The sequence below is a fragment of the Curcuma longa genome, chromosome 3 (genome assembly GCF_044706935.1).
Source record: "Curcuma longa cultivar G26 ecotype Majalengka, Jawa Barat chromosome 3, ITB_CL_G26_1.1, whole genome shotgun sequence".
NCBI classification, from domain to species: Eukaryota; Viridiplantae; Streptophyta; class Magnoliopsida; order Zingiberales; family Zingiberaceae; genus Curcuma; species Curcuma longa.
Genome location: NC_133863.1, coordinates 5372460 through 5387436, shown reverse-complemented (window position 1 = coordinate 5387436; position 14977 = coordinate 5372460). Strand labels below are relative to the sequence as shown.

General features: G+C 39.9%; 3 protein-coding genes across 4 annotated transcripts; 2 read left to right on the top strand and 1 right to left on the bottom strand.

Annotated features, from left to right (window-relative positions):
* Nucleotides 1–82: 82 nt before the first annotated feature.
* LOC141824839 (uncharacterized protein At4g28440-like) lies at nt 83–6906 on the top strand. Of its 2 annotated transcripts, none has more exons than XM_074712171.1 (2): nt 83–311; nt 6403–6906. In XM_074712171.1, exons 1-2 carry the CDS (start codon nt 95–97, stop codon nt 6591–6593), a joined length of 408 nt encoding a protein of 135 aa, XP_074568272.1. In that variant the 5' UTR covers nt 83–94; the 3' UTR covers nt 6594–6906. The 2 variants fall into 2 exon arrangements, with proteins under 2 accessions (XP_074568272.1, XP_074568271.1); XM_074712170.1 differs by having other exon boundaries at nt 83–344.
* Nucleotides 6907–7491: 585 nt separating this feature from the next.
* LOC141824834 (glutaredoxin-C9-like) lies at nt 7492–8103 on the top strand. Its single transcript, XM_074712166.1, has one exon. It carries the CDS (start codon nt 7535–7537, stop codon nt 7952–7954), a length of 420 nt encoding a protein of 139 aa, XP_074568267.1. The 5' UTR covers nt 7492–7534; the 3' UTR covers nt 7955–8103.
* Nucleotides 8104–8691: 588 nt separating this feature from the next.
* Nucleotides 8692–13977, bottom strand: LOC141824945 (uncharacterized). Its single transcript, XM_074712294.1, has 6 exons — nt 13579–13977; nt 11910–12025; nt 11477–11581; nt 9223–10217; nt 9000–9101; nt 8692–8921 (listed from the first exon to the last, which is right to left on the bottom strand). Exons 1-4 carry the CDS (start codon nt 13955–13957, stop codon nt 9522–9524), a joined length of 1296 nt encoding a protein of 431 aa, XP_074568395.1. The 5' UTR covers nt 13958–13977; the 3' UTR covers nt 8692–8921; nt 9000–9101; nt 9223–9521.
* Between the last annotated feature and the right edge of the window lie 1000 nt (nt 13978–14977).

The window sequence follows — 14977 nt, the reverse complement described above, 5'->3', positions numbered from 1 at the left end:
AATGTACGGCCCGTATCAAGGTTTGAAGCACAGTTATAATTATCATGTTCGGCACGGTACTTGGTCGTAGTCTAGGGTTAGGATTTTGGTGGCCATGGCGACGCAGCAGCAGCAGCAGCAAGGTGGAGCGGTAGGCGCGAAGAGGAAGCCAGTGTTCACGAAGGTGGATCAGCTGAAGCCTGGGACGACCGGGCACACCCTCACGGTCAAGGTTCTGAAATCTGACACCGTGGTCAATAAGGGCCACGCCGCCACACCAGTTCGCGTCCGCTCTACAAGGATAGCCGAGTGCCTCATCGGCGACGAGACGGGTACCATCATTTTCACCGCTCGAAACGATCAGGGTTCGATTCTTTCGCTTTCTTCCTTTTTCCCTGATTCGATAAGTTTGTCGTCAAGCCTATTGTTTTCTTCTGCTTTCATTGGAGACGTTGCTTTCGGTTTTATTTCTTATGCGCGCTTGGATTTATCTTTCGCCCATTCGTATAATCTTTGTTCATAGATGTCCAAGCAATATCCGTCAAATTTGGAGGAAAGTAAACGCGATTCTCTTAGAATCGTTTTTGTTATCCTTGGGTGAACAAAACCATAGTAAGATACAAAAGCGAACCAACATTGACAGGAATGCGGCATGATTGGAAGTATGCCCACTGTGGCCATGTTAAGGCCTGTTTACCCAGCTGCTGTGAAGGGAGAGGAGTGGAGATCGAGAGGTAGAGGAGAAGAGCTGAGAGGAAAGAAGGGAGGGAGTGGCTGATGTAGAATGACCAGTTTACCTTATACTCCACCATCATCTTCGTGGCTGATGTAGAACCTGGCATCGACTATGCATCTGTACTCACAGGATGCAGTTATGTCCAACATCCCCCACGAGCCCTCATAGTGCAGACCTTTGGCATGGTGCATTTCTTTTCAAGTTCCCAGATGAGCACCCACATCCTTTGGCGGCACCACTTTCTCAGCTGGGTGCAGCACTCTGACGTTCCCAGTGAGCTCTCTTTGCACAGCATACTTGGCAACGCAGCTCTGTCGGCAAGGGCAGTTACTGTCATTTCACAAATTGTTCCTTTTCCCACTCAATTGGGTGGATGAATTATGGTGCCATGGAGTGTTTCTTTCCCTTCCAAATTTGGATGCAGGTAAACAGTAGGAGGGAGAGGCTGAGTGTATGGCATTCCCCCACTATCCTTGAATTTAGTTTCACTTCACCTGGGTAAACAGGACCCTAACAGATGTGTCATATGCTAATGGACTTGATAATGCCCAATAGTTTAATTGATTGGGCAGCCAATGCTTTCCTTCTTCAAAGTGAATCTTTCCAGCTTGCTCGCAAATTACTGTATGAAAATTCAATGATGGGAATGATAAACCTAGTCATTCCTTTAAGGTATGAATTAGGCCTGACAAAAGTGAAGGAAGGATAATGCTTCCGTTTCTGATTGCATGTTGTCAATTTTCCTACTTGGCCTTCCAGAGTTGTCCAAAATGGAACACTTTGAACAATTTAATCTTGGTGATAATGAATAAGTCCTGGTCATTTGTGGACAATTAATCCTGACAATCATTTAACTCTTAGATATTTTCTCATCAGCAATGATTATTTGTTACAAAATTATTGAGAATCATATATTTGGCAGATGAAAAACCATGGTTTTGAAGAGCAGCCACTTGGACTGATATATAACCACCTAGGAATAATTTGAAGGGGTCCGCTTGGTGGCCTTGTATGGTTATAACATATGTGGTTTGCATATGCAGTTAAAAAATCATATTTGATTCCGTTGAACCTGGTAAGAACAAACAAAACTGATTTAGAACTTTAAGGTCTCTCAATGTGTTATGTGTGTGTGTGTATATAATCTCTTGGGGAAAGAAAGTGCTAGTTCTCTTGCAGAGAGTTCCAGGAGTTTGGGTCTCCAGACGAGTGTACCATCCTTTCAAACAGAGATTTATTTTACTCAAAAATAGGGATAGGAATTCTATTATCTTATCCAACTAAAGGGGCAGAATTGTTCCCCTGGGCGTCTGCTGCTGGGCGTCTGCTGGGCGACGGCTGACGTGGCAGCCACGTCAGAGCCACGCGTGCGCGTGCCAGGGAGAAAAGTCGCGGCCTCCGTTCGCGACTCGCCCATTCCTTCTCCTGTCTCTCCTGTCTCTCTTCGCTCGTCGCAACGCCGCCGCAACCCTAATCCTCCTCCTCCTCCGTTCTCTTCGCCGCCCGCAACCCTAATCCTCCTCCTCCTCCGTTCTCTTCGCCGCCCGCAACCCTAATCCTCCTCCTCCTCCGAGACCTTCGCCGCCCGCAACCCTAATCCTCCTCCTCCTCCCCTCTCCTCGCTCGCGATCTCTTCTCGGCAGAGGAACCCTAACCCTCCGCCTTTCTCTTCGCCGCCCCAACCCTAATCCTCCTCCTCCTCCGTTCTCTTCGCCGCCCGCAACCCTAACCTCCCTTCCCTCGCTTGCGATCTATTCTCCGCAGAGAAACCTTAACCCTCTGCCCTGCTTCGCCGCCGGCACTGCTCGCCGCCAGGAGCTGCTGGGTGCCTTTTGCTCGCCACCAGGATCTGCTTGCCGCCTCTTTGCCGCCAGGAGATTGTCTTTGATGCTCATTCATATCAATATGGTCTGCAATTAACTCATTGTGTCTTTGCCGCCAGGGGTGATAAAATCCATCAATGAGTTTTTTTTTGAGATATATTTCTTGAAAAATGCATGTGAGCTTTCAGATCTTTGACTACTTGACATTCCAGCACAAAAAATATGGCTAAAATAGGCTGGCACCCACTTTTTTCGCAATTCATACATCAAACACAACCAATCATTTTTCTCCAAGTTAGCACACTTGATAACCTCTTCCCATGATTTCTCAAATTCATCCGGCGTTGTAGAATTTCTAATGACATTGCTTATGATTTGATAGTTGTCACGATAAATCAAAGGATTTAATTTCTCTGAGAATTTATTCAAGATGTGCCATAAACAATATCTGTGGAATGTCTGAGGAAAAACTTGTGCAATTGCCTTTGTCATAGCAGGATCCTGATCTGTGATGATAACTTTAGGTGCACCTGTAGGCATGGCTTCAATAAACTTGTTAAACAACCAAACAAAAGATTCAGCTTTCTCATCACTTAACAAACCACAACCAAAAATAATTGTTTGATGATGATGATTGACTCCTACAAATGGTGCAAAAATCAATCCATATTTGTTGGTATTATATGTTGTATCAAATACAACAACATCACCAAATACACTATATGCCCTCCTTGATATATGATCTGCCCAAATACACCTACTGAATCTGTTTTCTGAATCAACCTCATATTCATAGTAAAAACCAGAATTTTTTTCTTTTTCTGACTCAAATAACTCAATTAAAGATTCAGCATCAATACCTTTTTCTTCATCCCTTAGGTCTCTCTCAAAATTTCTAATATCTCTTTCTGTGCAACCTACTAGCTCAGGTCCTCCATACTCTATTTCCAACAGTCGCATTTGTTGACAAGTAGGTATATTGGCCTCTGAAAATTGCTGGGTCAATGCTTTTTTTGCTGTGGAAACAGAACGATGTGAGCGTAGTAAATGCACCTTTGATGGGGTAGAGAGTGGATGATTATGACTTTCCACAAAATTTGTGACAATCCAATTAGGTCCAGATTGATTCTTTACAATTGAAATCTTTGACTTACAACCGGTTCTAACTTCGCCACGTGCTCTTTCCCTTTTCTGTTGATCACTTTGTGTTTGTTTTTTTCGTTGATCATCAGTATGTCCTTCTTTGAAACATACAAATGTTTTCCAAACAACCTCATTTGTTATCTTATTTTTCTTGCTATGACTCATCCTTGCACTAAATCCGGCTTCTCGTGCATATTGATTATAGCACGAAAATGCCTCCTCTATTGACATGAATTCCATTCCAATTTTTGGTTTTCGCTCATCTGTAACTTGGGGAGTAAATAACTGATCATCATTGGCAATATCTTCCATTATTGAGGAATGTCAATTTAACAAGATGTGAAAATCTGTATAAAAAAATCTGTATTCAATTAACTATCGCAAACTATATTAAACTAACCATAACAATGGTTGTTGATATTATAGGAAAAAAGATACTTGTTAAATGTTATGAACTAAATGGTTTAACAAGAACTACATAACGAAAAAATAATCATACCAGTTTAAACTAAATGGAGTTTAAACCCTAAATCATACCAAAGGAACAGGAAAAAATTCCAAATTAAATGCTATGAACTAAATGGAGTTTAAAGCCTAAACCATACCAGTTTAAACTAAATAAAGTCCTAACCTATAGCTTAAATAACAAGATTGTAGTGGTTGGTTGTGATGGATGAACAGATGAGCTATACAGCTCTTGCTACAAGCTGATTAAGGTCGCACAAAATCAACACAATTGATCAGAATACAAACAAATATAAGACTTCATTATACCCTAAATTAAATGCAACAGAAATCCAATTCTAAACCATACCAGTTTAAAAAAATTGCAGTGAAATAAATCCAAAAAAAATGTAATTTAAACCCTAAATTATACCCTAGTCCAGAGGGTTGCAGCAGGTTGGCGGAGGTGCGCAGAAGGCGCCCAGCAGCAGATCCTGGCAACAGGCAGTGCAGGCGGCGCGATAGGGGAGAAGAGAGCAAGAGCCCTGTGCGCGCACGAGAGCAGTGTCTTGTGTTGAGACGAGCAGCGGCGGGAGCGCACCCAGCAAGTCGGAAATCGCGAGCGAGGGGAGGTTAGGGTTGCGGCGAGGAGAAGAGATCGCGAGCGAGGGGAGGGGAGGTTTGGGGCGGCAAAGAGAAAGGCAGAGGGTTAGGGTTTCTCTGCGGAGAAGAGATCGCAAGCGAGGGAAGGGAGGTTTGGGGCGGCGAAGAGAAAGGCGGAGGGTTAGGGTTCCTCTGCCGAGAAGAGATCGCGAGCGAGGAGAGGGGAGGAGGAGGAGGATTAGGGTTGCGGGCGGCGAAGAGAACGGAGGAGGAGGAGGATTAGGGTTGCGGGCGGCGAAGAGAACGGAGGAGGAGGAGGATTAGGGTTGCGGCGGCGTTGCGACGAGCGAAGAGAGACAGGAGAGACAGGAGAAGGAATGGGCGAGTCGCGAACGGAGGCCGCGACTTTTCTCCCTGGCACGCGCACGCGTGGCTCTGACGTGGCTGCCACGTCAGCCGTCGCCCAGCAGACGCCCAGCAGCAGACGCCCAGGGGAACAATTCTGTATATATATATATATATATATATTATTGATTAATATTGTTTGATATATTTCATGTGTTTTGTAACATATGATGTGAAGTGGGTGTGTTATTAGATTGTTGATTAATAGTGTTTCATATATTTCATGTGCTTTGCATCAAACATTTTTTCTATGTGAATCTGATGTGTCAATTAGTAAACTTCAGAGCATGTACGTTGGTCGTTTTTAAAATATTTTTAATGTGATTGTATATGCCCCCCACATGCAACATATGGACCAATCACATACCACCTATGTATGCTTTTAGAAACCTTGGAAATGATTGAATAGAACTTCGAACACATCTATATCTCTATTAACTTCATGAATTGATATTTCAGTTTATCTTAGTGACATTAATTGCTGTAAGCTCTCTGAATATACCTTGTCTGCCAAACTGTTATGTCATATTAACAGTTTTAATATGACCTCAAAATATAGTCAAGGGTTTGTTAGTTCTGATTCTGCTGCTGAATCATAGAGGCATCGTTGCAGCACTACCCTCTTATATATGCCCCAGCATTTCTCTTAATGAAAGTCCCTTTTTGAGTCCTTTTTGTTCTGTCTGCTTGACTGGACTGTTTCAAGATGTCACTTGTTTTGCCTAAATTGTTGGATGAGAAAAGTGTAGTGGAGCATCCGATTGTCCATCTAAGTACCTTTTTGTAGTTTTGTGGTTCTCTTCATTTTCCTTTTTGACATTATATTTCCAATACTTTAATTAACTTTTTCCCTTAATCATGAATGCTTAAATGATTTCATGCTTGGTGACAGATTAAGATGAAAATTCTCATCCCTCCTGATTCTTAAAGTGGGAGAGCACTGCAGCAGTGCGTTTGCTTTTTATCTTTTACCTATGCCTTGCCTGTTATTGTTATCTTAACAGAATTCTTCGATTAAAATGTCTTTTATGCATAAACAGTTGGAATAAATACAGTGAATTTCATTGCCACCTAGATATGAAAAATTATGCGGTTAGGTTTTTTTTACTAGTCTCAGTGAAAATTTACCTTTACAGTGTAATTGTTTATGTATTTGATACGTGTAGTTCAACAACTTTTATACTCATCTGAAAGTACTCGTCTTTGCCCCTGAAAAACTAACCTTCCTTTCAGTTTTTGTTCCCATAAGATCTTTTTATTCTTTCACAGTTGACTTAATGAAACCGGGCAACACAATCATTCTTCGCAATGCAAAGATTGATATGTTCAAAGGCTCGATGAGACTGGCCGTCGACAAGTGGGGACGCATAGAGGTTACTGAGCCAGCCAATTTCACAGTTAAAGAGGACAACAATCTATCTTTGGTCGAGTATGAATTGGTGAATGTTGCGGAAGAGTAACCACTGCATTTCCGTGAATAATCACGCTTGGAGCATGGAAAAAACATCAACACTACTAGTACACCACCTTTCGGTGACAAATTTGTGCACGCAGTGTCGAAGCATCTATCCTAAGTCATGCCAGTTCCGGATGAATTCTTGCTACCTTAACCTTGTAGGAATCCAGACCTACGAATGTTGCTGCATCAGTTTGGTAAGTCCGTTGTTCTTTTTAAAGCTGAAATGTGTTTTTCGTTTTATGTTGCTTGTAATAGATTTTGAACTTAAGAACTTTGTACTCATGAATATCCAATGTGTTAGATCGTTTATGATATCTATCTGGGGGACAATTGTTTTTTTTTTCAATTGATTTTTCTCTCCACTTCCTTTTCATCAGACCAGTTTTATCTTAATACAAAATATGAAGCTGTTCTAAGAGCATTCGCAACGCGCTGTTAATTGGGCGTTAATAGCAGACATGGAGGAGCGAAGGAAGGATGTGGAAGAGTGAGGGAGGAGTGATCGTGTTCAGAGTTCTGAACGTGTTAAAATTTTTATTTTTTTAATATTAACGAAGCAGTTCTACGTGGTCGACCACTGGTACTACCACTCAATCAAGTGGACCCAATCGACCACTATTAAAGGTGTTATAACGTCACGTGCTCTAATTAAACCCAACTGTGGCCGTGGGTACTCCCGCTAGGTCTACGACATCAGACAGCCGACACTGACGCGTCGTTGACGTCACTGAGTGGCGGCGGCTGCGTGTGGTGGTCACGACTCACATTTGGAATTTGAGTTGGGAGAAGGGCTGACAACCGCCGTGACGTCGGATTTACTTGTTGGGACGCCGTCCACGCGTCCTTCCAGCTGCTATATAAGCGGCCCCTCTCCCCCTTCCATTTCCGTGCCTCAGTTCCCGATTTAACTGTGGTTGGTAAAAGGGGAAAGAATACATAAGAATGCAAGGATCGATGATCACCTCCGATCGATCCTCGCTTATCGCCGCCGAATCGCCTTCGTCCTCCTCCGCTTCCTCTTCCAGCGGCGGCGAGGGCGCCGGAGTGATGCGGCGGATGGTGGAGGAGAACCCGGTGGTGGTGGTGGGGCGGAGGGGATGCTGCATGTGCGACGTGGCGAGGCGGCTGCTGCTAGGGCTGGGAGTCATCCCGGCGGTGTGCGAGTTCGGCGAGGAGGCCGCGGCGGAGGCGGACCGGGTGGTGGACGTCGAAGTCCCAGGCGGGGATCTCCGGCGACCGGTGACGCTCCCAGCGGTGTTCGTGGGCGGAAGACTTGTGGGTGGGCTCGATCGCCTAGTCGCTGTCCACATCAGCGGCGAGCTTGTGCCCATCTTGAAGGAAGCCGGCGCTCTTTGGCTCTAATGACCATTTCGCCCCTCTTCGATTTTTATATAAAAAATAAAATTCCGAATTGCAGTTAATAATGTTCAGTGACACTCGTACGTTTCGAGCCATTTGATTTAATCACGAATCGATAAAATTAATTGCCCATCCAAAATTTCGGTGGAAATCTCGTCGTCGATCTCTTTCGGGCGTTAATTCGATAACCTTACACCGCGTGGAGAAAACATTGTCATTTTGTCAAGCACGCGCCTAAAATTTTGCAATACCCAAATCATGCATGATCATTTTATATTTATTAAAGGATGCATTTCATTTGTGAGAATTAAAATTAATTTAAAATTATAAATAAAAGTATAAATAATTTTAGCAGACTAATAACCATATAATAGTATACATGTCATATAAATTTGGATTGTACCTGCATAAATTTGATAGTTTTTGGCACTTTTGTATTTTAATGAGAGGTTTGGAGTTTAATCAAGTTTTGAATAACAATAAATAGATGATAGTTTATCTTTATTAATTCAAAGAAGTGAAGTGCACAAATGCACCCTTTCATATACAAGATTATGATATGCAATTTAGATATTATAAAATTTTAAATGCACAATTTGGTAAAAATTTTGCTATATCTCCGTTCTTTAGTGTAATATCTAGTGAAATTTTAGTTAGTAAATATAGAAAGAAAAAAATTTAATAAAGATGCCAAGTGTTCCACTCTTCTCCTGCACAAACAAGTTAAATCTGATTGGAATCGTTAACTTCTACCGTAAGTCCGTTGACTTCTACCATAGTAGTGTCTGGCCAAGCAGCAGCGACTCCGTAGTCAACTCCACGGGTCGTCGCTACTCGGCAAGGTACAGGTCAACGCATGCAGAGAGAGAACGAGCAGAAGACACGAGCTTGCAAAGGAAGAAGACCGAATCGACATGACGACATCGATCAGAAGCTTCTTCGACCACCTCGCCGTAGTCAAAAAATTTGTCTGAAAAAGATCGAAATTTGTACGATTGTCAAACAAAAATGCCAAATATACTTCGACTTCATGAGGCACCATACGTACTCCATGACATCATCGGTTGCCAGCCGCCAGATATACTTCGACTTCATGATGCACCATACGTACTGCATGGCATCATCGGTTGCCATCAGCGTGAGCTTCTTCCTGCAACCCATCACTGAATTTAATATGACAGGAAACTTCCACAAAGGACCAACTCAATGTTGACGATTGTAAAAAAGCATGTTTATACTCATTTGATACTCAATTTTGTTTGCACTTCAACCTTAACACTGATCCTTCAAACGCATCAGGCACAGCTCTCAGGTACAGAAGTTTTCAGAGTGAGATCATCCATGGCAGTGGCAGGGTTGTGAGGTTAAGTGGAAAAATCTTGTGCCCTTTGCCAATCTTTGACTACCTCGAAGAATATAAATCAGTACCCTAATTTTGCAACTATGCTAACACTGAATGTAAGTTCTATCCTACAGGTGGAAAAACATGGATTTGTTTTCTTCAAAGTGAAAGAAGAGCAGCATATCAAGTTGTCAAGTATTTCTTTGGGAATTTGCTTCAGATTCTGATTCATAGGGTGTCGATCCATGAATCGAAATCATCTAGGGGCTTGGAACCTGAAGACGGTCCAGGAGGGAGGCGAGGCTTTTGGTTCTTCACGAAAATAGAAGTCTCCTCGAGCAGATCATCAATGTCGTCATCGAGTGTAAGTTTTGCACCTGTTCTTAAGGAATTAGCCCCTCCATCTAATTTAGCACCAAGAACATGAGAAGGACGATTACTAATGAGGACTGATCCCTGCTTGGTTGTGCTTGCTTCATTTTTCTGTTCCTGGACGAAGGATGATGTTGTGGCATGCAAACTATCCATGGTGTCGTCAATTGGACTTGTGGTTGCATTTCTTGAAGAACCAGGCTCATCTACAGCAGCATTAGAAAGCTTGGTTTTGCTCAGTGAGTCAAGAAGCATGTCAAGCTCTGCTTCTGCTGCTGCCACCTCAAACTTGGAGGTAGTGATCTCTGCTGGGTTTGAAGCAGAAAACATCCTAGAGTCTGAATTGTGTATCTGAGTTTCTTTTGACGTCCATTCTTTACTAGAATGAAGCTCTGTGGTGTTTCCTGCTGATATTTGAGGTTTATGATTATCCAAACAAACTGTTTTATCCACATTGGCAGAGGCTGACTGAGCAAAGTCCTTTTTAAATTCACTTGCTACCAGATTTTCCGATTGCTGGGACATCTTTTTCTCTATCAATTCGCCAGCACTCTGTGAGCAGTAAAAGATCCAATATTCTATTAAGGTGTGAAGTGTAATCAGACCAAGGAATAAGAACCATACAAAAACCAAACAATGGAAAACTAAAATGATTAACTTTCGGAAAAAATTCAACCTCAGATTCAAGTATGTTCTTTAGAGCAAACTTTTAAGAAATTACCTAATAAACAAAAAATAAGTATTACATGGTTGTAGACCCCCTTAAAATATGATAGCTTCTATAATTTTTTTTTCTCCTAGAAGGATTAGTCCTTGTGATTGTAATAGTGAAATACTTACAAATTAAGTTTTGGTGTGGTGTCTTGATAAATGTTAACATAAACACATAATTTTGCTAGTGTTAAATTACATTCATAAACTCACATGATTTATGCTACCTAGAGATCGATACATATTATGTATTTGATAGCATTACATCAAGCAAACTTGTATATGGTTCATAGAAGGTTTCTATAGATATAGACTGATTTTAAAAACTGGGCCTTCTTTTTACAGAAAGTGTTGCCCTCTAAAATTTATCAATTGGACAGTTATACAAATGATTAAGCAACATATATCACTCGTCCACATACTAAGGCCATCTTTGATATGAAATTTTTTACCCAACCCTTGAGCTATTATAAAAAGGAAAAAAGAAAAAAAAAACGTGCTTGGTGATCTGACTTCAAGGGATTCAATGAGATTTGTAATCCCATTCAGAGTGGATAATAAAGCTAACAAAAGATAACATGTCCCAAGAAATCCTATGAATACTTCCCGTACCAATATCTTTGCAAGGATTTAAAAGTTGGATAACAAATGAGGCATGAACTTCAAGACTCATACGACAATAACCCTTTCTTTGACTGCTAAGGTGGACATATGATTAGATCTCTGCATTATGAAGCAACAGAGGAATGTTATTTATTTAACTCCTTGATTTTTTCATGAAAGCTTGAAGGCAGAACCAATAAGATTCAATGTATAGTTTAAGTGGAATCCGCAACAACTAAATTCTAATATCTAATTTACCATATACAGCCAGACTTACCATTTATTATCTATAGTCTGGAATACTCACATCCAATACTCAAAAAATATATGATAACCACCTAGAGGACAATTTCTCCAATGGCAATTCTGTATTATTCCTTTATCATCAACAACCATCCAGAAAAATGTTTATCGCAACTTCTCAAAGAAAAGAAATGACCAAAAGTAAGGAATACAAGCAAAATGGACTATAACAAATAAATGAAACCAAAGTTTACCTGTTCTTCAGGGAATAAATCTGCTTCAAGGAAAAGGCGATCTGACAGCTTCAATTTAGATAATTGTGCGTCAATTGCATCCAAATCAATTGATAAAAAAGGTACCTGAAATGTGATTTAAGTTACTGCAATAGTAATTACAGAATCACAATTTGAATCGTCCAGAAAGATATGAATGCTATAAATAAAAATTTTGTCAAGAAGGTTAAGCAGCTTTCTTCTTAAGTCAGGCAGAATGCTATAAAAACTAACTATTCAAAGTTAAGATAACAAGAATGCACTATTCAAATTATAGTATCCATATAGCTAGTAGAAAAAGAGCTACTACAGAAGCTACAGAAACTGTAGTTTCATCGAACCATTATGAAACACAATATGTACAAAAATGCATTCTCTTCCAAAGGTCGCATAAATTTGAAATAGCACTTAATACCTCAGAACTAATTGAGGAGTCCTCGGAATCGTCAATGATGAAATTATCATTATTGTACAAAGATAGTCGGCCCTCTCCTCTAACAGATAGAATAGAGCTCAGCCCCTGAAATAAAACTGTACATAGAATGTGATAAACATTGTATGACTTCTACATAGACTATGCTGAGTATAAAAGGATGAGAGAATAATAATGTTAAAGAGACACCCAATTCACGACTTTTCCAAGTTAAATATTAGGAGAGGAACTGGCACTTTATACTTTTAAACAATGATAGTCACCATAACAAGCTTTGGCAAATGGCATTTAATAAATTTCACTTCAGATTTGAGGGACATTATAAGACTTCTAAGTAGACATTTAATAACGTTCAAGAGGCACACAATTCAAGGTTTTTTGAGTATAAAATATTAGAGAGATGTTGGCATTTAAACTTTATAAACAATGATGCACAGGAGCTTAAACAAGCCGAGCCGAGCCGAGCTTTATGGTGTTCGAGCTTGTTTGATAAGGTAACCAAGCCGAACCGAACAGAGCCGAGCCTAAAATGAATCAAGCTTTCAAAATGATGGTTCAAGCTTGGATTGAGCTTGGTTCGTTTAGATGTTATCGAGCTCTCAAATCAAACTTGGTTGATTGTTTAAAATTTTTACATTTTAAACTTGTTTGGTTGTTTATTGAGCTTGATAATATAAATTTATTTATTCATTTTGAAATTTTCTTTCTTTATTTAGCACGTTAATAAAAGTTTTATTGATAAACATGGTTCACAAATATTGTTCATGAACATTAATGAGTTGAACACATATGCGTTCAAGCTTGTTTGTTTAGTTTGACTAGTTGTTTAAGCTTGTTTAGTTAATTGATCATGTGTTTATTGAACGAATATAAACAAGCTCTTACCAAGCCAAACACCAAACTTGTTCACGAATGTTCGATTCATTTACAGGCAAATGACCTTTAATAACTTTCACTTCAAAACTACTCTGGTTTATTTTGAGATTCCAAATAGTTAACAAGATGATCCATTTTGTCTTGCACCATCATTATCATTGATAGTAACCTATGGTGTTACAAAGTATACAAATAGTTGATCGATTTTACCATGGCTATAGAACTACAATGATTGTTAAGATGAAAACATGTCAATGTTTGTCTCAATATTAACAAGTAAATATTGTGTCTAGAGTTCAACCATTTAGACCTATCGTGTCTATAGTTCTTACCTATTCTTATAGTTATTCAACAAGTAAATACTAGATTCTAGAGAATGGAAGAATCTCAATATGCCAATTAAAAGTGTGTTGGAACCATGTAAGGCTCTTACTTAAGCAGTCTATGTCCTATGTGGAGAGGAAATAATGTTATGAATACATAATGCTAACTTAATAAGTTTATATGGAAAATCAAGCCAATCACCTCAAGGTCCATCCACAAATCAGTGTACACACTAAACTACATGGTTATAGGAGGGCAGATCTGACTGCAATAACACAACAAGCTACTTCATCGATTTAGTAAATAGGGGCTATGACTATAAGCAGATGTGAGCAAGCAAACTCTAAAGTACGGTTTTCCAAAGTCCAAGTTGCTTAGAAAACTTGGGGAGAAGCAGCAAACCTGATACCAAAGGCATCAAATACCGGAAAAGAGGTTAAAAGATCGTTACCAAGGGGAAACTCCTCTGAGGACGAGGGCAATGGCAGGCCACGGTCGGCAAGCTTGTCACGCTCCTGCTGCTGCGAACGTGCCTGTTCCAGTAAGTATCCAAAGTCGGCGCCTTTGCTCTTTGGCGCGACCTCTGTGGCGGAAGGATTTCCAACACTCTCCACCACTTCGTCCTCGTCGTCGTACCGGTCCCGATTCGATGGGAGGCTGGGACGGCGGGTTCTCTTTATCTCACCATCTCCTCCTCCTCCGGCGGACTGCTCCAGTTTCTTTTCCTTGCTTTGCTTCTTCCTTTGAGCGATCGCGGAGGGCGAAGGGTGGCTTGCTCGGCCATGCTGCGTATGAGCTCGCTTCGACTTGGCCGAGGCTTTCGGATCCATCTCTCCCCTCCTCGAATTTTCCTCCTGCCGGTCCTTTCTCCGATCCTCCTCTGGCTACAGCAGAACGAGGCTTTTCCTTGCTGAAACCGACAAGGGTTTCTTCCGAAGAAGGAACACAACATTCGATGTTTCGTTCGTCCCACTTTGGCCCTCTAATTTCAAAAATATTCACAGCGAGTGCAACGCTTTTAAAATGACTTTTAAAATTATTTTCTAAGTATATATTATTCAATAATTCTCTATATTAGTGACGGATAATAAACTAATAAATCAGGAGTTTTAATCAAGCATAATTCTTATAAATTCATAAATTTAGTAGCAATCTTTAATATGAAACAATTCATATTAATTTTAAATATATACATTCATAACGTAGACTTTGTAATTTGCAAATAGATAATAAAAAAAAGTGCAAACGTATTGACAAACTTTAGATGAACTTGCTTATGAACAATTAATTAAATTTCACAAAGTATTGTGAAATTTTGTTTTAAAAAATATTTTCCATGTACACGATATGTCTTATGTTTTGGAAATAATTAGTGTTTAATTGTTTATCAACCATAATAAATATGGAAATCCAATTCCTTCAAGAGGTTACCTAAATAAATTCATGTATGAACGGTGTTTGACTTTGTTAAATAAATTAACTTCTTATTATCTTCTCTCCTTGGAGTCTTCTCTTTATACTTAGATGATTACAAATGGCATTTGCCAATATTTTTTTATATCAGATTATGAAAAAAAATCTAATAAATTTTAGAAAATTCTATTGATCATCAGGTGATGATTGGAAACTATACTACTATACTATAGAGAGATTGCCAAAAAAAAAAGAGATTGTACATGATAGTAAAATGATTGTGTGAAAATATAATTGTCTCTATAGTATTTGCTTCATATATAGCTTCATCATTATTTTGATGTGCTAATTAATTCATTTGGTTTGAGAATGTTTATGTTAGAATTAATGATAAGTGTTGGAAGATCATGTAATAGAATCAATGATAATTGCATATA

Bases quoted from the DNA above. Each gene is read 5' to 3' on its own strand.
- LOC141824834 (XM_074712166.1), top strand. From the start codon at position 7,535: ATGCAAGGATCGATGATCACCTCCGATCGATCCTCGCTTATCGCCGCC.
- LOC141824839 (XM_074712170.1), top strand. From the start codon at position 95: ATGGCGACGCAGCAGCAGCAGCAGCAAGGTGGAGCGGTAGGCGCGAAG. The intron at 345-6,402 runs GTTCGATTCTTT...ATTCTTTCACAG, and splicing joins CACCGCTCGAAACGATCAGG to TTGACTTAATGAAACCGGGC.
- LOC141824945 (XM_074712294.1), bottom strand. From the start codon at position 13,957: ATGGATCCGAAAGCCTCGGCCAAGTCGAAGCGAGCTCATACGCAGCAT. The intron at 12,026-13,578 runs GTAACGATCTTT...TTCTATGTACAG, and splicing joins CTCAGAGGAGTTTCCCCTTG to TTTTATTTCAGGGGCTGAGC. The intron at 10,218-11,476 runs GTAAACTTTGGT...TACTGCTCACAG, and splicing joins ATTTATTCCCTGAAGAACAG to AGTGCTGGCGAATTGATAGA.